Below are 25514 nucleotides of genomic sequence, written 5' to 3' on the forward strand. Positions count from 1 at the left end.
AAACACAGGTATGACAAAGTAAAAATATAACATTATTTTCATGTTTAACACTAAAGCTATTTGTAACACGACTAATTTGCATATATAGATTTATTTGCAAATTTATTTTCTCGGGGTAACATTCTGCCCACCGTTAATCTCACAAAACTCGGGGATATATGAGATGCTGGCATGTTCCCTCCCTCTTGTGCTGAGACAGCGCCGCCACTGTTTGTTTCATCCCTGTCCCAGTCTCATGCTAATTTCGTGTTTGGCAACTTTCATTTCAAAGACATTTCAAAGGTAATTCAGATCAAAACAAGTCTACCTTTAAAACAAGACTTTTCGCTTTACATCGGCGATGGGGCCCCGATATGACGGTTAAATGAATTATACGTAGGAAGGTAGACACAAAAAATTGAAGTAACTCAGCGGGTCAGACAGCATCGCTGGAGAGAAGGAATAGGTGACGTTTTGTGTCGTGACCGGGATAAATGGAATAAGCAGTCATTTAAATCACCTTTCCCCCGATTGTGAACGGGTGCGTACAGTCGAAGCGACGGTATCAATAGACATTGTACAGTATTATACACCAGAACAGTATTGTTTTATTACTCGTCACTTTAATTTCACGTTTCATGTATTTTAGGACTGTTGGCAGATCAATTTCCCTCCTGGGATAAATTCCGTCATATCGTGTTTGTATTCATACTGCCACGGTATGACCATTTCTAAAACCGTCCCACAACCCCACAACAAGTGAAGATACAATGGTTCTGTACGAGTAGCCCCGCACACGAAAGTCAGGGTTTTTTTTAACCTGTTCTTGAGAGTAAATCCCAATATTTCGGGAATACATTTAATTTTCAGCATTTTCTTGCAAACTATTTAGGGGTCACCTGCGCATTAAACGCTGTGGCCTATTAATTCAACGTTGTTTTACTTTAGAGGGCCACTCTTTTTGGATAACTGTTCAACAGAGGGCAACCATATATTGTGTAAGAAGGTAGACACTGGGATAATGTCGCGGGACAGACAGCGTCTCTAGAGAGAAGTAATTATAATATATTGTTTAATTTGTTTATCTGGTGTTTTGGGTGAAAGCATTTCATACAATGAAGTAAATAGAGGCAACCTTTGAGATTGGACTGGGTAGGAAAGGCATTTAAAAAAAACTCCTGATGGGGATACGTGAATTTCAAAGAGAGCCCGAAACACAATGACAAATGTCCTGGCGAAGTATCCCGAAGCAAACCCGGAGGACGGGGGTGTGTATTGGCCCAGTCCGAGATTAAAATGAATAGGAATCCCGTCTGTCCCTTTACGCTTTGATGTCCAGCTGCCGGCAGCTCCATTCATTACACCTGAAATCCACATCGTTGGCGAGCAGCGGGGACGGCCGCGTCATGCTCGGCTATAAAGCAGCCACTTGCGGGCAGCTCGCTAACTCCAAGAGAGATCTTGCTGCAAGCTGGACGGGTTCCGAGCACAAGAAGCAGGACTGACTGGGTGGAAAATAAAATTAACATAAGCACGCGTTAAACAGAGAGAGGAGGAGAAGAAACGCATGTACTTTGGGATTAAAGCGCGCTGTGTTTGACAACAAGGACTCGAGTAAAGGACTTTAGTAAAACCAGCCAAGCCCACAGCGGAGGGCGACCTGCCTCAGTCCGAAGAATTTCTGCCCCCTCCCCGTTCGTCTTTTTGACTTCGGACAGTTTCACCAACTCGCCCCGAGGAAGGCAAGGTTAACGTCGCGATGCCCTTCAAGCCTTGTTGAGTTTAATGCAGCGTCTCACTGTGTTTACAAACTTTCTGTGTTATTCCAGGTCTTGGCAGGAACGGGCGAGCTTGGCAGCTGGGTGACGGCGCTGGTTATCTGGCTGTTTTTTTCGGTGGGGAATGGGATTGGAGATGGTTGTTTGGATTGGCTGCGGTATCCTGGTGCTGCTCCAGTGGCGACTGTGCAGCGCAATCCACTGGCTGTAAGTAGCGCACAGCTCTGTCTGTCTGTCTGTCTGTCTGCCTGCCTGTCTGTCTGTCTGTCTGTCTGTCTGTCTGTCTGCCTGCCTGCCTGCCTGCCTGCCTGTCTGTCTGTCTGTCTGTCTGCCTGCCTGCCTGCCTGCCTGCCTGTCTGTCTGTCTGTCTGTCTGTCTGTCTGTCGCCGCCGCAACCCACAGTCAGCGCCAAGAGGAGGTGTATTCGTTCGTTAAAAAATAAAAATCGACCTCATTGTATTCTAGCTAATAGCAAAGTCACAAAATCATACAGCATGCAAACAGGCCCTTCGGCCCATCGCGCCCAAGATGCCCCCATGATAAGCTAGTCCCATTTGGCCGCGTTTGACACATATATCCCTCTAAATCTTTTCTATCCATGTTACTGAATAAATGCCTTTTCTGAAGAAGGGTCTCAACCCGAAACGTCACCCATTCCAGCATTTTGTGTATCTTCGGTGTAAACAAATGTCTTTTAAATGCTGTTATAACACCTGTTTCAACTAACCTCTCGTTTAATCTGTGCAAATAAAAACCTTTACCAACATTAGTATATCACTGGGTTTTGACTCGCTGGCATTGGCTTTGAAATTCTTCCAAATTGAATTTAGTAAATTGCGGTAATAGTTTGTTTTGCTGACGGTGTCTCTTGAATCGCCCTATTGAAGCAGAAGATGAGATAACACAAGCATAACCGTTTTCTGATTAACAGTGGCATAGCGGTGAGCGGCGCAGCTTTGGGCTGGAACCAGACTCAACATTGTAAAGTGGCGTCGTGTCTGGTGCCGGATCAGATGCAGCTCTGCCGGAGGAACCTGGAGCTCATGCACAGCACAGTGTTCGCGGCCAAGCAGACGTGGCTAATGTGCCAGAACACCATGGCCGACATGAGGTGGAACTGCTCCTCCGTTCATTTAGCGCCCCATTTCAATCCGGATTTAAACCGAGGTAACGCGCATTTTTTGGGGGGTAATTTTAGCCAAATTGTAGATTCGGCTTCACACCATGTGTAGTATATGGCCGTCCCAAAGAAAAAAATCAAACGCATATCACATGTTGAGACCAGGATGCGGCATTTGATGGGTGATGCACATAATCTGAGAAAACATAGAAAATAGGTGCAGGAGGAGGTCATTCGGCCCTTCGAGCCAGCACCGCCATTCAACATGATCATGGCTGATCATCCAGAATCGGTAGCCTGTCCCTGCTTTCTCCCCATATCCCTTGATCCCGTTAGCCCTAAGAATTGTTCTCAGCAATTACTGTGAACCCAATGACCCCCGGCAAAGAGATTCCCTATTCCAGCAATGTTGATTGGTGGATGGAAACCGGGTAGGACTTCCACTTGCATGCTCTTAGAAATACAACATAGCACTGCCTCAGTTAAGGAGGTCTTCTAGCTTCAACTTCAGAACTTGGAGCTTGGGAGGCTGGTGGTTGGACCTAACCATGTAGTTGAGTGATTGAGGATGTTTGAGAATTGGTTTCAGAGGGGATCCGGAGGGTTGATGAGAATATGAGGGAATTTAAAAAATGAAGAATATTTTAAGTATGAAGTTGGAAAAGCAAGACAAAATGCCATCCAATGGGGATAACAACTGTCGAGAGGGCTGAGTGTTGGATAAAAGGGTTGGATGCAATATAGATAGCTTGTTGGCATATTGGGTTAAACCCCATTTAACTACTCAGGGTGCATATACATCCAAATTGGGTATTTCTATTTAGAGCTAATTTAAGTCCACACTGGTGTGTTCTTTCCCACGCATACCATATCAATACACCCAGAGTGGATTCAGTGAGAATCATACTCGGCGCCTTCATGATATTTCTCTTTGAGTAATGTCTTTCCGTGTATTGTCTGCCATTGAATGGTTGTTGTTAAATAAAACAAAAGGGTGGCATCCTTTTACGCAATGCCGGGCTGGATAAGACAAGGGTGCATGAGAGTAGAGGGCTGTCGTGCATGAGTGAGATGGGGAATGTGCTGAACTGTGCCCGTGCACAATGTCTGAGAAAAAAGGGAGCATCAAAGATCAGACCTTTGTTCGTGCTCTCTGGGTTTATTAAAATCACGGTGCATGCAAGTGTCCCGAGTTGCAATCCATGTCCTAAAGAAGGATTTGTAAACACCAATTCTCAAATAATTGTGAAATATGAAAGTTCCTTCAGTCATAAGTGCAATGGTTTTTGATGATGACTTTTCATGGAATATTACACCCAGACTTCAGGATGTTTCATTTAACCTCCAACCCAATGAAGTGATTTATTTCAAATCAATTTGCTAACCTTGGAAGGACTTCAATGTGTCCCTTGTGGTTCCCTTCTATGTTGGAATGTTGTGGTTAAATCGTACTTGGAAGTGCTGGCTTCCTTGCCATCTAGTTCCTTGCTGTGGGAGTGCTGCTGCCAGAAGACCATTTAAAATGAGCTTTTGCTTGATTTTAGCAGCATGTCGTAAAAGATTCCATAGCATTATTTGGTGGCAAAGGAGTTGTCTCTGGAGGCACAGCCAATATTTATTTTAAAATATAAGTACGTTGTCATAGCAAGTAAGGCATCATTAAAATAGATCATCTGTTCACTAGAAATGTGTTTGTTGGGACTTACTGTGTGAAAATTAGCATTGAAACTTTTTACATTTGTGTGATGCATTTCAAAACTACTCTCCTGGCTCTCAATGTTGACACAAGCTGAGGCAGTAAAATGCAAACAAAATGCAGTTCTTTCTTTTCATGGTGTGGTTACATTGCTATCTCCTTCAGCCCATGAACTGAGTGCAGTCAATAGCATTCCTGTTGCCTTGCTCTGGCATCTGTGGTGCATTCAGCCCACAGACGCCTGTAGTCAAGCCAAATGTTCCTTAAAATGTTCATTAAATATTTTTACACGTTTACTAATTTGTGCAAGTTTGTGGTCATTGCCCACGTCTACCCCGTAAAGCATTAGGTGATATTTCAATAAATAATTTGCATGAATAATAGCTATAAAAATAGGCCAGAGGTATCCTGTGATGACTAACACGCCCGTTGATATCCCTAAACCTTATCACCATCTACGACCCAAATCAGGAGCATGGCAGAACACTTTTCACTTGTCTGGATGAATTCAGACCCAACAACAGGCAAGAAGTTTAGCACCATCCAGGACAAAGCAGCCCACCCGATTGTTACCCCATCCAGCACCTAAACATTCATATGTAGGAAGAAAGATGGGTCTCGACCCGAAACGTCACCCAGTCCTACTCTCCAGAGCTGCTGCCTGTCCTGCTGAGTTACTCCAGCATTTTGTGTCTATCTTCGACCCAAACATGCATTCTCCCCACCGCAAATGAATGGTATCGGCAGTTACTCATCTAGCCTAAATCTCCCTCAGCTCCAGCATCTACCACTTGGAACAATGCTTTTAGGTGCTTTGCAACACCACCCAGTTTCTTAGTTCCTTAACACAACTTGTGTTTCCCTCAAAGTTGCCGACCGTTGCATCTTGTAAATATATTGCTCTTCCTTCAAATTTTACTGGGTCCAAATGCAGTGGAGGTACCTTCACCAAAATCACTGCTGCAGTTTAAGAAGGATTTCATCATCGCCTTCGAGAGGATAGTTAGGGATGGGCAATAATCGCTTGTTTGGTGACGAAGAAGAATAAGAAAAAATAAACAATACGAATATTTTAATGGAGATTTATTATCTAATTTACATACACAATTCCTACAAATTACAGTTAAAAGTCACCATTGGACCAATGCACAACATCTCACTTTTTGATCATACAAACCAACCTAAGTTTTGTTTTAGTTTTAATATAATTCATATATAGAAATAGTCATACAGCATGGAAAAAGGCCCTTCAGCCCAACTTGCCCATGCCGACCAAGCTACCTACGTCACTAGTCCCACCTGCCGTGTTTGGCCCATATCCCTCAATCCTTCCTGCCCATGTACCTGTCCAAATGTACTTTAAATGTTCTAGCATATATCTTAACTACCTCATATAGCAGCACAATCTATATACCCACCATCCTTTGTTTTGAAAAAGTTGCCTCTCATATTCCTATTAAATCTTTCCCTTCTCACCTTCACCCTTGGTGACGTTCTGTTTTTTCATTCCCTTATTCTGAGTAAAATACTCTCTGCATTCACACTTTCTATTCCCCTCATGATCTAATTATGCAGTAAGTATATGTACCAAGTCGAGGAGGCTGTTGGTAACATCAAGCAATTGCAACCTCTTATTACATGCAGATACTAAATTGTTATCAAAATTACCAATCAAATTAACTGCTGTCCCATTAGTTCCAATAATCTCAGCTTCTGCAATGAAAATTCAAATTACTTGCAACAAAATTATATTAAAAGTGTTCAATGCAATGCCAGATGCCCTGGAGTTCATTACTGATATGTATGATATAATATGATATGTGATGTGACTCTATTTATCCCAGAAGGAAAATTGGTTGCTGTTCAGAGATTTACTCACCAAAATCCTTAATGTTAGATCATATTGAATACCACACGGCATATTTTTGAGTGACATAAAATGTTGATAAATATTTAATGACAATAATTCTAATTTACTGTATCTCATCCATTTTATTGAAATAATTTGTTGGATATCCAAATGGTTTAAGCCATTTGATATTGGTTGTAATTTTGTAGATACGTTTCCCCTCAGTTGACAAAATAATTTGGTAAGGAACAATTTGAATCGGGCTTGATAGTTCAACACATACTCATCTAACTGTTTTGTACAAATGCCTTTTATGAATATCAAAAATCGTCAATGGCATGATGCTTTTAGGATTGAAGCATTATTCCACAGGACGCTAGAAATACAATCTCAGCCTTTTTCAGCTGTTCAGACAAGAACCTTTGAAAGGCAATTAAATAAATGGTAATTCATAGCTACAGTTGGCCAGAGGGATTGTTTTAAGTTATATTTGTGAACTTTGAATTACCATTTATTTAATTCAGCAAGTATTTGCTAACTTCTCAGTTCAAACTGCCAGGAGTCTGGTGTATGGTTAGCACCACTAAAGCTTTACCTCGAGGACCATGTGTAGTTATGCAAAAAAGGGGAGACCCTATCACAATACCTTTTATTAGGTGAATATGAATAAATTGGCAATCTCAATGAGGTATTAGCAACAGGAAGGACAACTGTTGGAGAAATCAGAAAAATCTAATCCTTTAATATACAGTACATGAAAAGCATCAGAAAATGCCATGAATAGAGACATGGGAGACTGTGGATCTTGGAATCTTGAGCAAATCTAAAGTGCTGGAAGAACAGTGGGTCAGGCAGCATCTGGGGAGGGAACGGATAGGCAACGTATTAAGGTTGGGACTTTCCTTCTGAAACATCATCTGTTCATTCCCTGCCCAGATGCTGTCTTACCCAGCTGAATTCTTCCAGCAGTTTTGCATTTTACCAATAAAATATTACACCCATTATTTGCGACAGGTCTACTTTATTAACTAGTTGAAAGCTGAAATATTTATAGCCGTATCAAATATTAAAGGAATTCTAAAACAGGAATCCCTCTGGACATTTCGTTTGGACCTCAAGGGGTCCAAATGACAATAAATTGAATTGTATTGAATTGTATATTGTATTTGTTATTTAACGTTTGGGACCTGGGTTTGAGTTGAAAATAGCCATTGACCATGGAGAGGGATGCTTCATTGGAGATGTACATTTTCATGTTGTATCCATGGATTTAAAACATCCATGAAACACAAGGATAATTGAGAATATTGAAATAATAGCCAAGCATTGCAATGAGGTCAAAAATCCAAAAATTGTTTCTTCAGCTATCTATAGATACGTAACCAAATAAGATTGTTTTCTGATTTAGTTGAAAACAAGATTTATTACTTTTGCTGGCTTTCTGAGGTGGATATTTATAAAAGGAAAATAGGTGACGATTTGGATCGAGATCCTTCATCCGACACTGATGAAGAGCCTCGACCCGAAACCTCACGCCACCTATGTCTTTTCTCCAGAGTTGATGCCTGACCCGCTGAGTTACTCCAGCATTTTGCGTCTTTTTTTGGTGTAAACCAGCATCTGCAATTTCTTCATGTACGTAAATATTTATCGGGCCGGCTATCAGAAATGCAGCTGATCCTGGGCTGCAGTCTTCAAATGTAAGGTTTAGGCATTACCTGCATATCTCATGTATGTGTTCTATCTTGCATCTACTACAGGAACAAGGGAGTCATCCTTTGTCTACGCCCTCTCCTCTGCTGCCCTCAGTCACTCTATCGCCCAGTTCTGTGCCTCGGGGGAGTTGCCCACTTGCTCCTGTGGTGTGATCCCAGCAGAGGTATCGGGGCCTGACTTCAGGTGGGGCGGCTGTGGAGACAACCTCCGCTACGGACTGCAGCTGGGCTCGGTCTTTGCAGATGCACCAATGAAAGGAGGTAGGACTGGAACTCAGGCCAACAGGCTGATGAACATGCACAACAATGAAGTCGGCAGACAGGTAAATGGACAATGAGTTGCAATGCCTTGCTCCTGCTGGTTACACTGTCTATGAGTAATGAATGTGCAGATGGCTATGTCGATTTTGTCCATAAGTTGGTAAAGACACAAAACGCACTCGATATGATGACCATTACCTCCAGTATGGCAAGGGATTGTATCAAAGGCACAAAACTGATTTGAAACACCAATGACTAAAAATGGAGAGGGGGAGGGGAGAGAGGAAACCAGTTCTGCTGTTTGTATGATCACACATATGCACATAAGTTGAACTTTTGAATTTTATAATATCATGGGAGCTCATGCATATGTCCATAAGTTGGGTGTTCGCAATGTAACGGATGGCCTGTACTTCCTATTCATGTCAGTGTTCCATAACGGGGCCAGTATAAGCAAGCATTATTTCACTGCTCAGTTTCACAATAGTATCAATCTGCATCTCACAACTTAGTTCACTAATGAAGAAGGGTCCTGACCCAAAACACCACATGTCCATGTTATCCAGAGATGCTGCCTGCCCTGCTGAGTTACTCTAGCACTGTGTGTCTGTTTTGTAAACCTGCATCTGAAGTTCCTGGTATTTACAGCTCACTAAATGCATAGCCATAGTAAACACTCATTCTACCTTCAATTCTGCCAAATAGTGTATCTTTTGCATCTACTGTTTTAACATGAAAGCTTTACATGGTCTCATAATTACACCACCTGCTACCAGTATGAACCCACACATGTTCAACAGCCTATTGTTCGAGTAACGGCTGTACTCAAGATAATTAATACAAACCTATAGCTATTTGATATTACCTCCATGTCACATGGTTTGTATAAGAGCAACATACACATAAAATGTGCAACATTTGAACAAGTATAGCATCAAGTAGTCCTGGTGAACTCCAATCAATAGACTTCATTTAAGGAGAAAACACATGTTAGTTGTTGTCATTTCAAACAGGAAGATGGTTCTTCTTGTTGGAGGTTAATTATCCCAGCCACAGAGTGTTACAACAGGAACCCTTCAGTACATGTCCTGGGCCCAGTCATCCACATCAAAAACCTTAATCTCATCATAAAGTCAGAAAATGCGGAAGTCCGCTTATAATCGCATAATATTTACCTTCATTTAACAACTCTTACGATACGATATTACTTTATTGTCAGAACAAAGTCTGAAATGTGTTTTGCATTGCAGCAGCTCCATTTACAGCATCACATAAAAGATAAAAGAGACTTGAAAAGTCATCTTTAAGACATCAAGACAGGACCCAAAAATACATACATTCAACACAACATTACAACAACAGAAGACACCATTTGAGGCGCATCAACGTGCATTTGATCTGGGATTAAGCGCTGTATTTCAACAAAGGAAGTAGCTCCTGCCTGCACACGGCAAGACAGGCAATATATAAAAAAACAGCAGTGCAGGAGTAACTCGGGGAGGGACAGAGAGAGAGAGAGAGGGAGGAAGAGAGAGAGAAAACCAATTCTGGGGGAGAATGGGGGTTGTTAGAGGTTATCAAAAAGTGGGAAAAATCAATGTTTATACCCTTGGGTTGTAAGCTGTCCAAGAGGAACATGAGGCACAGTTCCTCCAGTTTGCATGTGGCCTCACTAAGGCAATGGAAGAGGTCCAGGACAGAAAGGTCAGTATGGGAATTGAAAGGGAAGTTAAAATGGTTAGCAACTGGGAGCTCCAGTAGGCCTTGGTGGACCGAACGCAAGTGTTCTGGTGAAATGGTTGCCAAGTCTACACTTGGTCTCGCCCATGTACGTCAGACAGGGTGATGAATAGTAAAACAACCAGTATAAACGTGCTGGATAATATATGTAAAATGAGAGCATCTTAACTACATTGACAATCACTGCGTTGCCATAGCTGAGTTCTCTACCTTTGACTGCACCAGCTGCATGAATACCATGGCTACAAGAGATAGACTGGCTGCCTTGTTGTCTTCCTTCTGTCACCCCAACACATTTCCACCATCTACAAAGCACAATTCAGGGATGTGACTGAATAATCTACACCTACTCAGATGTGCATAGCACTCAAAAAGCTCACCACCACTCTGGATATAAAGAGACACAAAATGCTGGGGTCACGCAGCATCTATGTAGAACAAGGTTAGGTGATGTTTCGTTTTGGAACCCTTCGTCAGCCACTTGACAATGCTCGGGCATGATGAATGATTACATTTCCTCAATACAAGATGAGTGAAAATGCCAGAGATTGATTCTGGGCTTCAGTCAATGCAAAGTATGCACTCTTTATCACTGAGTAGGGTCCTGACCAATGCATGTTCTCCAGAGATGCTGCCTGACCTCCTGAGATACTGCAGCATAATGTGTGTTTGGTAAACCAGCATCTGCAGTTCATTGTGTCTACCATTCAAGACAAAGCAGCCTGCTTGATTACTTCCCATCCCCCATTCTCTGTATATCAGCAATGCACAGTGGCTGCAGTATGCACCATCCATACTGTAGCTGTGTGGGTGGTGCAGCTGTTAAGAGCCGCTGCCTCACAGCACCAGAGACCCCGATTTGATCCTGACCTTGGCTGCTGTCTGTGTGGAGTTTGCATGTTCTCCATGACCATGTGGGTTTCCTCCAGATGCTCCAGTTTTGTTCTCTATCTGAAAGACGTGTGGGTTTGTAGATTAATTGTCCTCAATAAATGTGCCTGAGTGTGTAGGCAGTGTGTGCAAAGGTGGGATAACATGGAATTAGTGTGAACAGGTGATCGATGGTTGGCATGGACTCGGCGGGCCAAAGTGCTTGTTTCCGTGCTGCATCTCTAAACTAAGCATCCATAAAATTGCTAGGCAGTTACTCACCCAGGTCACTCCCAACAACAGCAATTTATAAAGCTGTGGCCTCAACCACTAAGAAGGACAAGGGCAGCAGGCACACTGGTTTCTCCAAGTCATATACCAGCCCGATTTGGAAAAATATTGCCAGTCCTTTATTGTTGCTGCCTCAAAATCCCAGAGCTGCCCGAGCTAACATTGGGAGTTGCTGCCTCAAAATCCCAGAACTGCCCGAGCTATCATTGGGAGTGCCTTCACAAGCACCACAGCAGCTTAAGCAGGAATTAGCCAGCACTTTCTCAGGGATAGCTGAGGATGAGGAATTGGTCTTGCTGGTGACAACCAGATCCTGAAAAACAATTTAATAATATAAAAATCTCCATATAATCAAGGGTGTTCCATTTGAACCCAATATGAACAACTAGCATTCATCACTGCATGTTTAATCTAGTGAATGAAATGTATCAAACCACATTAACAAAGATAAAAGCTAAATAGTTGGGGGCCATTGGCTATTTACCTGGTGATAGGTTTCATGAAGGCATTTGAAGCAGGTTTCTGATGTATGAAGCCTAAAGGGATTCTGGGGGGTGAAGGCTGATTGATGAACTTACTGCAGGTGGATTGGGACCAGGGAGTTTGGCACAAAAGAGACACAAGATAGAAAATCAAAAGTTGGAGGAGGTCTTCGTTTAGTTTAGGGCCGAAACAGGCCTTGCGGCCCACCGAGACTGATCCGACCAGCGATCCCTGTACATTAACACTACCCTACACACACTTGGGACAATTTTTACATTTATACCAAGCCAATTAACCTACAAACCTGTACGTCTTTGGAGTGTGGGAGGAAACCGAAAATCGCAGAAAAACTCACCCACGCAGGTCACGGGGAGAACGTACAAACTCCGTACAAAGAAACGGCTGTAGTCGGGATCGAACCCGGGTCACTGGCGCTGCAAGGCAGTAGCTTTACCGCTATGCCACCATGCTGTTGGAGCTGGAGCGAGGTCACAGTAAATATTGTAGAATTCTCTACGATTGGCACAGGTTATTGATGCAATGTGATAGGTGAACTACCCTCATCTGAACGTGGTTTGATATTTATTATAATTCCGGCGTTGGCTGATTATTTCCATCAGTCAAAACTGAGTTTCCCGTCAAACATGGATGATCAAATATTCTCCACAGAACTAGGTACCTCTGCTACTGGGGCCAATGGAGGACGGGACATATTCCAGAGGTTCTGGAGCATAGATTTGTGGGGTGGATGGATATCTTTGATAACATATAGAGCATTTGATGTGGAACCTTACCTGGCAAGATTAAGTTGGGCTGCATAGTGTGTGCAAGCACTGGATGGCTGTATCTGTGCTTAATCTGCCTATAAGAGATGTCTATTCTCTTCTAACAGGTGTTGATCGATTCATTGGAAACCAAATGCAAGTGCCATGGTGTTTCTGGTTCCTGTTCGGTGAAAACCTGCTGGAAGGGATTACAGGGTCTACACAAAATTGCTATGGAGCTGAAAGCCAAGTACCTGGCAGCCACCAGAGTGATCCACCGTCATGTCGGCACTAAGAAGCAGCTGGTGCCTAAAGAGCTGGACATAAGGCCAGTGAGGGAGAGCGAGCTAATATACCTGGCGGGCTCACCTGACTACTGTACAGCGAATGAAAAACAAGGCTCCTATGGCACTCAAGAGAGGTATGGACCAGGTTAGCTGTGGTACTTGTCCATTTTCTGTATGTATTATTTTATTCAAGATGAAATGGCTTTCCTCCTCTCCAAGCTGAGATACAATTCCAAATCTGCCATCTTTGGCAAGTCACCTGACAACCCAGCGGCATGAATATTGATTTATCTAACTTCAAGTAACTCTTACATCCCCTCTCTCTCCATCCCTCCCCCACCCAAGTCATACTAGCAAAGTCGTCTTAGGCACGAAAAGCTGGAGTAACTCAGAGAGGGACAGGCAGCATCTCTGGAGAGAAGGAATGGGTGATGTTTACAGTGTGGAAGCAGGTCCTTTGGCCCATCTTGCCCACACCGGCCAACACGTTCCATCTACACTAGTCCTACCTTCCTGCATTTGACCCATATCTCTCTAAACCTATCCTATCCATGTACCTGTTAAATGATTCTTAAACGTGAGTGCTCTTCAGTTGTTCCCAGCCTGGTCTGCCTTTCTAATAAAGACATGTATGCAGCAGTTTACAAATCTAATGACATGATATATATCTGCTATGGTCCTGTAACTGATCATCTTTAATTTGCTTCAAACGCAGGCAATGCAACAAAACGTCGCTGGGCAGTAACAGCTGTAACCTGATGTGTTGTGGCCGGGGATATAATGCATACACAGAGACGATTATTGAGAGATGCAGCTGCAAATATCACTGGTGCTGTTACGTAACGTGCAAAAAGTGTGAAAGGACTGCAGAGAGATACGTGTGTAAGTAACTCCCAAGGAACCTGCAGGACAAAAAGGCATCATAGCACTGCAATATCTGAGGACATAAACAATAGGGTATGATTTAAAAGCCTGGAGACTGGTTGCCAAAGTAAGACCAATGTTCCTTGAATACTACTGGGAAAACGAGTGGAATTGAGATTAAAATTTCTATTTTGAAAGAAAAGGAGTCAAAATCAAGAAGTCAAGAGGAAGGACTCTTTGTGTATGCCCTCTCCTCTTGCTAATTATCTTCAAAAGGTTGGCGAATGGGCACATCTTCAATTGTCGCAAAGATTCCTTTGTTCCCTTGCTGTGTTCGGTGAGCTGGCGGACAGCCTAAAGGCTTGTGAGCACAAGTGCCAGTTATAACCGAGAAAGGAGAATGGAAATGAGAAACGAGCTGTGATCAATAATGATCGATTGGTGAAGAACGAGGAAGTGATGAATAAAAGCCCAGTCAAAAGAAGTGCTGCTTACTCTGGGAAACATTAAACGGGCCACACACCCTACAGCACGGAGACAAGCAAACGCTGCACTGGGACACATCCCCACTAAATCCTGACAGTGACATTTTCAGTACAGCACAAGAGATCCCAAAGATACAGCACACTCTCCATCTTGTTGGGAATATAATTTGAAGACTGATAAAATATGTTAAATTCCAATGTGTTGGAGCCAACTACAGTGTATAATAAATGTGCCAGCCTACCACTTGATAAAGGACATGGTTGTAATGTTGTAAAGCTTCCAGTGTTCTGTCAGTTCTTATTTATAGATGTGATTTTTGTGGGGGGTGGGGGTGAGGTGGGAGAGAGCATGTTTTTCACATAGGCTGAAGCAGCCAGTTTTGGTGAGGATATTGTTAATATTCTCACAGGGAGTTTTGCCATATTAACAGTTTCAGGATTGTTGCAGCCAAAACATCCCTCCACTCTGTGTTTTTGTAATGTCTGCTTATTTATTTTGCTAAATAAAACATTTTTAAAAGTTCTGTGAAATATTTGAAAGAATGGGATTGTTAATTTATGGAGGGAATTTTCTTGATTAAATTCCTAAGCATCCATCCAAATTTATTCTTGTATCTCCGCTCCTGCTGTGTCTCAGGCCGCTCCTGCTGTGTCTCAGGACTCCTGTAAATAAGTGCCACGGAACCTCCAGTCGATACGAACAGCACAAATACAAAGAAAGGATGAAAAATGACAGTAGGGAACATTTAAGTCAAAGATAGGCACAAAATGCTGGAGTAACCCAGCAGGACAGGCAGCATCTCTGAATAGAAGGAATGGGTGATGTTTCCGATCGAGACCCTTCTTCAGCCTGGAATCTGAAGAAGGCTCTCGACCCGAAATGTCACCCATTCCTTCTATCCAGAGATGCTGCTTGTCCTGCTAGAGTTACTCCAGCATTTTGGATCTATGGTGTAAACCAGCATCTGTAGTTCCTTCCTACACATTAAGTCAATTTACCAATAGCCATTTGATACAACCAAGAGTCAAGTCAAGAGTGTTTTATTGTAAAATGTCCTTAAACAGAATAATGACATTCTTACTTGCAATGAAATTCTTAATTGCAATGCCTTATATTTGCTCTGAAAGTAGTGCTGGCTGACCTGTTCATTTCAGAGATGGTTGCAATTTAGTAGGAGATATGTTAATAATTTCATAGACCTTGTGAAGAGCATGAACAACATTAAACTCAAGAGATTGAGCTGCATGTTACTTTCAACAATCTATTTAGAAATAGTCAACAGCCTGCAGTGTCATTAAATTAAGACTTCCTCAATTGTACTTCATACAGTGGAAATTACGCAGATAAGAAAGGTATGAATAAGGGTCTCGACTTGAAACGTCACCTATTCCTTTTCTCCAGAGATGCTGCCTCACCCGCTGAGTTTCTCCTGCATTTTTGTGTCTACCTTCGATTTTCCAGCATCTGCAGTTCCTTCTTAAACAGGAGTATAATCAAGGTTTGACACGTGGCCACTGACAAAAGTATTAAGAAAAAGCCTTCCCTAGACGCGGTCTAGCCTCAGCCAGGCATGTAAACACGAAAGCAAGCGAGAAAGGAAAAAGTTGAAATAAAACGGTTTGTTTCTCTTATTGGCAAGCAAAATGTAGTCAAGATATTTTAACTTGTTGTAGCACCACCAGGTGGTTAATTGAAGTGTTACACTTTCTAACGCTCAGGCTTTCGAAGGGCCCGAACCGGAAATGTCAACTAAGATAGACACAAAATGCTGGAGTTACTCAGCGGGATTGGCAGTATCTCCGGATAGAAGGAGTAGGTGACGTTTTGGGTCGAGACCCTATTGAAGAAGGGTTTGAAGAAGGGTCTCGACCCAAAACGTCACCCATTCCTCAATCCAGAGATGCTGCCTGTCCTGCTGAGTTACTCCAGCATTTTGTGCCTTCTGTGTAAACCAGCATCTGCAGTTCCTTCCTACACATACTGAAATGTCAACTGTTCATTTCCTTCCACAGTACTGCCTGACCCACAGAGTTCCTCCAGCAGTTTGCAGTCTCTTGTGCTTCAGGCTTTTATTGATGTTGGTGTGCAGACCCCTCGAATCTTAAGTCATTGATATCTCCACTATTCTGCCAACTTCTGAAGGTGTTGATTCTTGCTGGCTGTGACTATGGATGTTACAACCTATCATCCCTTGAAACAAAACCGACAATGTCCATAAACCCCCGAAGCACATCACTGAGGAACTTACTATCACCAATGTTAAAGGTTGCTATCAGTTCCCAGGGGCCTTTAAATGTGTGACCCTTGCAGTTGCCAGATTCAGGCAGGGTTATCAGTCCATGCAAACTATGCTTTGAAGGTGCCAACAGATTTGCAAACCACAGTGCAATGTATTGGGCATGCTCACTCAGAGCTGGGGTGATGAAGATCCTGATCTGCCTGTCTCTATGTTGCTGCAAGGGACAGCCAGCTCGGCCTTAATGAGGCCATGATAAATCTCTCAAGAGAAATGTAAAGTTAGGTTTGTAAATGGTTCCCTGGGATCAAGAAGGCCTTGTTAAAGGATGTTGTGTTAGGATGAAAGTGAGGTTTATCCATAGGCTTGTAGAGCACCTTTAGAGTTCCTCTTTTGAAATTGTCTGGATTAGGAAGTTTTGAGTTTCTAAACTGCTATGCAATGAAGCTTTCAAGTCATAAAGGACCATGCAGACTTTTTTATGGAAAGGATAATAGGATATTAAATGTGCACAAGGAATAAATGACTTCTACTGAAATAAATTGCTCTGAGGATGTGCCCTATCATCCTAGACGCTCGAAGGGCCGAATGGCCTACTGCTGCACCTATTATCTATTGTCTATTGTACTAAGGTACAGTGAAAAGCTTTTTGTTGTGTGCTAACCAGTCAATGGAAAGACAATACATGATTATAATCGAGTCGTTCACACAGTATCAGATACATGATTAAGGGAATAATCTTTAGTGCAAGATAAAGTCTAGTAAAGTCCAATTATATTTAGACCAAGTGTCTCCAATGAAGTAGATCGTAGCTCAGGAACGCACTAGATGGTTCAGGCAGTGAGATGGGAAATAATTTAATCCTCTGATTTGTCCAGAATTGGTTCATCTTGGATAAAGAGGGACATTAGCCATCATTTGTCCATGCAGGGAAGAAAAAGCAGGAAGTATTCTTAACTGATCACAATCCATTGACCCCAACAGAAAGAATGTGCGTAGATGGGACATGTATGTGATGTCCCCATGGGTCAAACTGTTGACAGCTATTGGCTGCTCATGTGAAGAATGGTCACTTGGGCGATATTCTGGATCAGTAGCATCTGTAGAAATGTACCATGTCCTCTCCCCCTAAGCTGATAACAGTGGATGTGACTGGAATATGGTTCCTTGGGTGCTGGCAGCGTTCCACCACCTTGCCCTAGAGGCAATTCTTCATATTGAGTCCAGACAGTCTGCATTCCATCACACCACACCGGGCAGTGCACTTAGCTATTGAGATCATCAGGGAAACTCTTTAGCAATTCTGAAAAATGGCAATCTCTGTGAGTTTACAGCCAGAACAAGAGAAAACTCAAAATGATCTATCTTTCTTATATTTCAATTTGAACGTGAATTCCAATTTGAATGAAAATTGAAAAGAGAGTGAGAGTCACTGAATGTACACGTATCAAGAGTCACGTAACAAACGCCACCTGGGAGAGAACGATCTCAGAATGCACAAGGTCTCTCCTGAGGCACAGGAGCTCAATAACTCCTATATCCCCTCCTGTTCCCACTAGGTTATACAATGAGCTCTGACTATTCCTCTCCTGTCCTCTCACTTCCCTTCCCTCAACTTTTCCCATGTTCAGAATTTACTGATTGTGTTTTGATATTTTCTTGATGTAATGGACAACTATTATGATTCATTATTTTGAAAGGCAAGGACTGATTAGGGATAGTCAACATGGCTTTGTGCACGCTAAATCTTGTCTTACCAATTTGTTCTTAGTCAATTTGTCCCAGCTAATCTAGATCCTACTGTAATTCTTGATAACCATCTTTACTGTCTACGATGCTACCTTTGTATAGGTATAAGTAAATATGGTCCCTCCTTTGGTTGGAGCAAGACGAGATGGCCACTTCTTCAGTCACACGTCCGTCTGCTTCTCTGTTAACTCTCGATTAATTCTGCATTTGTTCCTTCTTCGATAAAAAAGGCCTTCATAAGTGCCAACTCCGGAGCTGCTCAGTGCCCATGGATATGAGTCCTGCCACATTGTCAGACCCGGTGTGCCAAGCAACTGGAACAAATCTTAAGCTTATACAGATAGATGCATAAAGACACCCTCATAAAATTGTCACTTTGAGTAGAGTAAAGGGCCTGTCTCACTTAGGCGATTTTTTAGGCGACTGTCATATTCGTAACAGGTCGGTGAAAAACCGGCAACTGGATCCCCCTACGACAATGTCTAGCAATGTTACAACATTTTTAAAATCAAGTCTGCAGTTTATCCCATCAGATAAAGCATAAAAAGAAGTTTAATTTGACACCTAATTCACTTTCATATCTTCATTATTAAAAAAGTTATGGCCATTTTCATACTGAAATTAGCATCTTGTTCCCTATTTTATTTTCCATTGACTTAACTTAAAAGCTGTGATCGAGGACAGTCAAAAGCCCATAACTTTCTTAAGAATTAAGAGAAATTAATGAAATTTTCAGTTATTATAGATTGAAGCATTCTGAAACAAATATGAAACAATCTTACTTGGATGACCTGAAATTAAAGCATATAATTAGTTTGTTACCTAATTGTAGCTAATTACAAAATTCAATTACTAGATCTAAACATCTATCCATTTCTTAAGAAAAGGTTAACATTTTTAAATAGCCTAAGTGTTCAAATAACATTCACACAAGAATTCACAATATAACATGATTTTTAAATCTCATTGTCATGAATTTATAGGCCAAAAGGAAGGAATTTAGTGTTTAATTCCCGTAAATTAATGGGCATTTTAATCGTCTTGCGAGTGGGATTTTGTGGAACGCGATCGATTGGAATGTTGCGGTTTGCAGTGAATTTAAACCCCATATCGGCAGGAAAAACACTGCCGGTTCGTATATTTACATAATCACATTTTCGCTGATGAAATTTTGATTAAATGAATCCTAAGAAGCAAGTTTATATGTAAAATAAACGACTTACCTTATGTTTTGTCCCGTACGGGAGATCCGTCCCGTTGACGGAGTTAGAAGGCGCTTTTTTATTTTACTCCAGCGATTTAATTGTCCCGCGGTTTAAGAATAAATATTCACAGAACGGCAGTCGGAACGATTATTCAGCATTAGGTAGTAGCCCGAGAAGATATATATCGGACAGGCAGGAGAAAACGGCATTTTAACCCTGCCTCAATAACAGATGGAAGCAGGTTGTGATGTTCAAACACAATACACAATTTTGTTTAGGAAGGATCTGCAGATGTTGGTATAAACCGAAGATAAATACAAAATGCTGGAGTGACTCAACGGGACAGGCAGCATCTCTAGACAGAAAGAATGGGTGATCTTTTGGGTCCAGACCCTTATTTAGGCTGAGAGTCAGGGGGGAGGGAGGGGGAGATACAGAGATAAGGAAGTGTAAGGTGTGAGAACGAGATATCAAAGGGGATGGAGATTAATGGGAATGTAGAATAGATCATTGTTAGCTCGTAGAAGGTAACAACAAAGCAAACAGATAAACTGTAGTCAGAGACGGTCAGACTGGTTGGAGAACTGGGAATCTTCCTTGATATCCACCCCTTTTGATGTCTCGTTCTCACACCTTACACTTCCTTATCTCTGTGTCTGCCCCTCCCGTGACTCTCAGTCTGAAGTAGGGTCTCGATCACTCATTCCTTCTCTCCAGAGAGGCTGCCTGTCCTGCTGAGTTACTCCAGCATTTTGTGTTTATAGACACAATTGTGTTTGCTGGGGTTTGTGCAACTCTTCAACTGAGTCCAGGTCACATTTGACAAGAGAAAAAGCTGAAGGCTTGGAATGCCAGCTTGTGGGATCTGAAAATCTATGTATGTGAGGTGAAAGGGACGTTTAATGGGCCTGTCCCACGTAGGCGATCCGTTATGCCACTGTCACACACGCGCACCCACACACCCACACACACACACACACACACACACACACACACACACACACACACACACACACACACCACACCCCACACACACACACACACCACCCCCCCCCCCCCCCACACCCCACACACACACACACACACACACACACACCCCACCCCCCCCACCCCACACCCCAAACACACACACACACAATATGTAGGTGGGGGACAGGGCAAGTGGGGAGGGGTGCTGTCTGAGTGAAATTCACACGGTGCAAAGCCCATGTGATACAGACACACACCACGATAAACAGGAAGGTTGGTGCTGTAATTAAGACGGTGAAAGCACAGTGTATGGGAAGGGTCACTTCAAGTTCAAGTGAGTTTATTGTCATGTGTCCCTGTATAGGACAATGAAATTCTTGCTTTACTTAAGCACACAGAACATAGTAGGCATTTACTACAACACAGATAAGTGTGTCCATATACCATAATATAAATATATACACACATGAATAAACTGATAAAGTGCAAATAACAGAAAATGGGTTCATAATAATCAGAGTTTTGTCCGAGCCAGATTTAATGGCTGTGGGGAAGTAGCTATTCCTGAATCTGGTTGTTGCTCCTGTACCTTCTACCTGAATGTAGCAGGGAGATGAGTGTGTGACCAGGATGGTGTGGGTCTTTGATGATACTTTAAAAGTATCATCAAATTGATGTCCTTTAAAAATGGGGGGATAGGAGGGTGGGATAGGACGGGGGGGGGGGGGGGGGGGGGGGGGGGGAAGGACGGCGAAGGAGTGATGACAACTTTTAAGAAGCCAGAGATACACGGCTGTGAAGCTCGGCGGACATTAACATTACCGGTCGGTTATCCTTGGTTCTGAAAACTACTGCTTACGTTTTTTTCCCCCAATAAGCCAATGAAATTCACCGGTCAGCATCAGCTACAACCTACGAGAACCTACGACCTCCTGGCGATCCACTACCACTGCACCTACCGCACGAAAATTCTCGCTACTCTCCATGGCAGCTTCGTTCAAGTCGCCGCTAATTTTCCAACATGTTAAAAAATGCGCGGCGATCATAATGAGGCTGCGACTAGTTCCCAGAATGCGGGAACTCCTCACGACCATTAAGGCGACCGCATAGTCTCCTGCAGTCGCCTAAAAAGTCGTCTGTGGGACAGCCCATTAGGGTTATAGTTGTCAGCCATTGAAGTTTAGGAATGCACCTGGAATGCAGAAGTGTGTCAGTTCCCATTAGCACTTAGAAGAGGAAAACTAGAAATAATAATTAAATGCAGACAAAAAGTTTTTCCATACAACATAACCCACTGAAATTGTAATTAATTATGGCAATTTAAGAAGCCTGGCATTGCAGTAGTTATTTGGTATAATAATCCCTGTATAACATATCTTTAACACTGTTGATGCAATAATTACACTAAATAGATGGCACTATTTGGGTATGTTAGTAAATATTAATGTTCGCAATGTGCCTTTACTGCAAAATAATGTTTTTAGTGCAAAACAAAATCCCAAAATGTATCACATAAGGGTTTGGACATAGATAAGGTGAATGGCAGCAGTCTTTTCCCCAGGGTGGTGGAGTCTAAAACTAGAGTGCATAAAGGTGAGAGGGGAAGAACAGAAGATAATAGGGGGAACATTTCAAAGCCACAATTTTGGTAACTGAGGGCACACAGTTAGGGTAAAGAGGGAAACATTTCCCAGAGATCAGGATCAGGGGAATAGAGGAGGAAAATTGTGAAAAAAGAGAACTTTAGAATGAATTCACTGGGAACAAGGTAATTGGCAAGTAGACCTAATGTGGGCCGGAGAGCTTCCTGCAGCCTCCTGCTATGATACCACTGTCCATACGGCATTTTCTGTCTCAAACCAACCCACGACCTGCTCATCATTTATCTTTTATACATACCCCTGCTTCCTTCCAACAACTGTCAAACTGACTTGGCCTGACAACATCTGTCCACTGCCCAGACAACATCTGTCCACTGCCCAGCCCCTGTGACCTTCCAACATGGAACCTTGTTTATGGAGTACTAAGTCGAGCTATTGGATTACTTTTAGTTTGGTTTAGTTTAGTTTAGTTTAGAGATACAGCGCGCAAACAGGCACTTCGGCCCAACGGGTCCGCGCCGACCAGCGATCCCCACACATTAACACTATCCTACACACATGGGATAATGTTTACATTTACCAAGCCAATTAACCTACAAACCTGTACGTCTTTGGTGTGTGGGAGGAAACCAAAAATCTCAGAGAAAACCCACGCAGGTCACGGGGAGAACAACGTACAAACTCCGCACAGACAGCATCCGTAGTCAGGATCGAACCTGGGTCTCCGGCGCTGCATTCGCCGTAAGGCAGCAACTCTACCGCTGCACCATCGTGACCGTCCAATCTTATAGATTTTGAGTAGCCCACATCAAAGGAAACTCAATCTTTCAGCTTGCACAAATTTGTGATTATTTGTACGTAAGCAAAACATAGTGAATCCTAGAACTGAAATAAAAACAGAAAAGACAGGGATATGGTGCAGTTCTGGCAGCATCTGTGGAGAGAAGACTCAGCTTCCAGCAGCATTGAGGGCACTGACGCTCAGATGAAAACTCTCACGCATAAAAATGTTTGTCCTCAAAGTCCCTCTGCCTTCAGTTCATCATTTTAAATCTGCGACCCCTTGCCCTTAATGGATCATCTTACCTCTGTATGCCATTTGTAAATCTGCCATGATCTTGTAACCTGATAAAACTTTTCTTGACCTTCCTTGATCAAAGGCAAAGAATCCCAGCTTCACTGTTCTAACCATATTGCTGGAATTCTTGCAAACAGAGGTGGCAATGTTACAATGTGTGGGAAGGAACTGCAGAAGCTGGGGTAAATCGAAGATAGACACAAAAAGCTGGATTATCTCTGGAGAAAAGAAGGCGAGATGTGTAGGAAGGAACTTCTGAAGAAGGGTCTTGACCTGAAACGTCACCTATTCCTTTTCTCCAGAGATGCTGTCAGACCCACTGAGTTACTCCAGCTTTTTGTGTCTTTCTTTGGTAATGTTACAATAGGCTCTTACATAGACAAAGCAAAATGGTCCTCAATGACATATTAATTACCTAGTTCAATTCAGGGGATTACACCATTAATATGAGACATTAACAAAATATCAAGCACAAGGAGCTGGCTCATTGGGACTGAGGTATCAGTTTAATATGTTTATTAGCAAGGAATTAGCAGGAGAAATTTGTTCAACTTTTAAAATAGACCAAGATATTGGCACAGTGACAGATGAGTTTTTGTCATGTGGATGCCATATGTCTTTGGCAGACTACACAATATGATAAATGATATTTTGCATTAAACAAATGAACAAGCTGTAACAATTCTATAGAAGCATGCAGGCCTGTCTTCTTTGGTTTCTGCTTTGCAGGTTGGACAATTGCCAGGATTTCCCTCCTTGTTTTACATTCTCACTCATGGTGGGAGGAGGATTCATGAGGAGTGTAAACACAATGTCATATAACTTCACCAAGAGATACCGGGCTACATTTCCTTCTGGTTTAGTTAGGTATTAGCACTGCAACTTCATCCTGGTTTGAATGGAAGATTTTTACATCGTGAGCATGTCACTGTTCAATGCAACAAATAGTGCTGCATGTGAGGGTATGTTTAGGTTTGAGCCAGTGTAAGAGGGTGTTGAAGTGCCACACAGAGCTGTGAGAAAAGATTAGATAGGCTGGGTCATCTCATATTGTAACAGGATACTCTGAGGGAAGATTACTTGAAGTGCAGAGGATTATGAGGAATGTAGTTGGAGTCAATTTGAAGGATCCTGTTTCCTCTAGCAGAGGGGTCAAAAGCCAAGAGAGATAGATTTAAAGTAAGCGATAGGAAGCTTAGAAGCACGTTGAGAAAGCATACGTGCCCAGAAGGTAGCAGAGATCTGGAATTCACTGACAAAGGGTTATGGAGGGAGAAATCCTCCTCAGATTACGTTGATGAGTACTTGGAAAGCCACAGGCTGCAGGGCTAAGAACAAAGTGTTGATAAAGTGGAATTAGATAGGATAGCTCTTCATGAGCTATTTGGGCACGATGGACTGAATGGCTTCCTGTTGTGTCATGAGATGTCCATGATTCTATCGCGGTTGATTTCTGCTATTTTAGAGTAAGTTGATGTCAGTGTTGTGAAGGGAATACTGCAATTGCCTTCAGGGCCCATTGCCCTTGACTTCTATCTATGTGTGATTTTCAGAGCCTGTTTAAATTATAGCAGGCCATGTTTCTAACATCTCAGCAGTTGTTAGATTTCATTCCCAGCATTAGCTCTCCCAACTACCTGCTGTGTACTGACTTAGCAGATTGGGAGCCACATTGAGGAAAAGTTAGCATTTTGGCAGCATGACGGGGTTTTGAGGAGTTTGTCAGGTGTTGCTGGAAAAGGCTGCTGTATGATCAAGGGATGAGAACAGAGGGGGAAATTTTGTCTTTGATTTGTCAAGGCCTAAAGATGATGCCTGGTCACTTGAGTGAGAAGGCTGATAACCTGGAAGGGGCATGGCACCACTTTCAGCTGAACTAAATTGGATTGCTAGGATAAATAGTACCAAATCTGGGCGGCACGTGGCAAACAGGAAAGCAGACTATTATCTAAATGGTGGCCGATTAGGAAAAGGGGAGATGCAGCGAGACCTGGGTGTCATGGTACACCAGTCATTGAAAGTAGGCATGCAGGTGCAGCAGGCAGTGAAGAAAGCGAATGGTATGTTAGCTTTCATAGCAAAAGGATTTGAGTATAGGAGCAGGGAGGTTCTACTGCAGTTGTACAGGGTCTTGGTGAGACCACACCTGGAGTATTGCGTACAGTTTTGGTCTCCAAATCTGAGGAAGGACATTATAGCCATAGAGGGAGTGCAGAGAAGGTTCACCAGACTGATTCCTGGGATGTCAGGACTTTCATATGAAGAAAGACTGGATAGACTTGGCTTATACTCGCTAGAATTTAGGAGATTGAGAGGGGATCTTATAGAAACGTACAAAATTCTTATGGGGTTGGACAGGCTAGATGCAGGAAGATTGTTCCCGATGTTGGGGAAGTCCAGGACAAGGGGTCACAGCTTAAGGATAAGGGGGAAATCCTTTAGGACCGAGATGAGAAGAAACTTTTTCACACAGAGAGTGGTGAATCTCTGGAA

The 25514-nt window shown here is 42.6% G+C and overlaps 1 protein-coding gene across 2 annotated transcripts; it reads left to right on the forward strand.

Moving 5' to 3' along the window:
- Positions 1-1101: 1101 nt before the first annotated feature.
- Positions 1102-14717, forward strand: LOC116978871 (protein Wnt-11b-like). Of its 2 annotated transcripts, none has more exons than XM_033030125.1 (6): positions 1102-1726; positions 1809-1964; positions 2689-2924; positions 8183-8460; positions 12675-12967; positions 13549-14717. In XM_033030125.1, the coding sequence occupies exons 2-6, from the start codon at positions 1882-1884 to the stop codon at positions 13721-13723; spliced, it is 1065 nt and encodes a 354-aa protein (XP_032886016.1). In that variant the 5' UTR covers positions 1102-1726; positions 1809-1881; the 3' UTR covers positions 13724-14717. The 2 variants fall into 2 exon arrangements, with proteins under 2 accessions (XP_032886016.1, XP_032886015.1); XM_033030124.1 differs by having other exon boundaries at positions 1102-1721.
- Positions 14718-25514: the final 10797 nt, after the last annotated feature.

The sequence above is a fragment of the Amblyraja radiata genome, chromosome 12, assembly GCF_010909765.2.
Source record: "Amblyraja radiata isolate CabotCenter1 chromosome 12, sAmbRad1.1.pri, whole genome shotgun sequence".
In the NCBI taxonomy this organism is placed as follows: Eukaryota; Metazoa; Chordata; class Chondrichthyes; order Rajiformes; family Rajidae; genus Amblyraja; species Amblyraja radiata.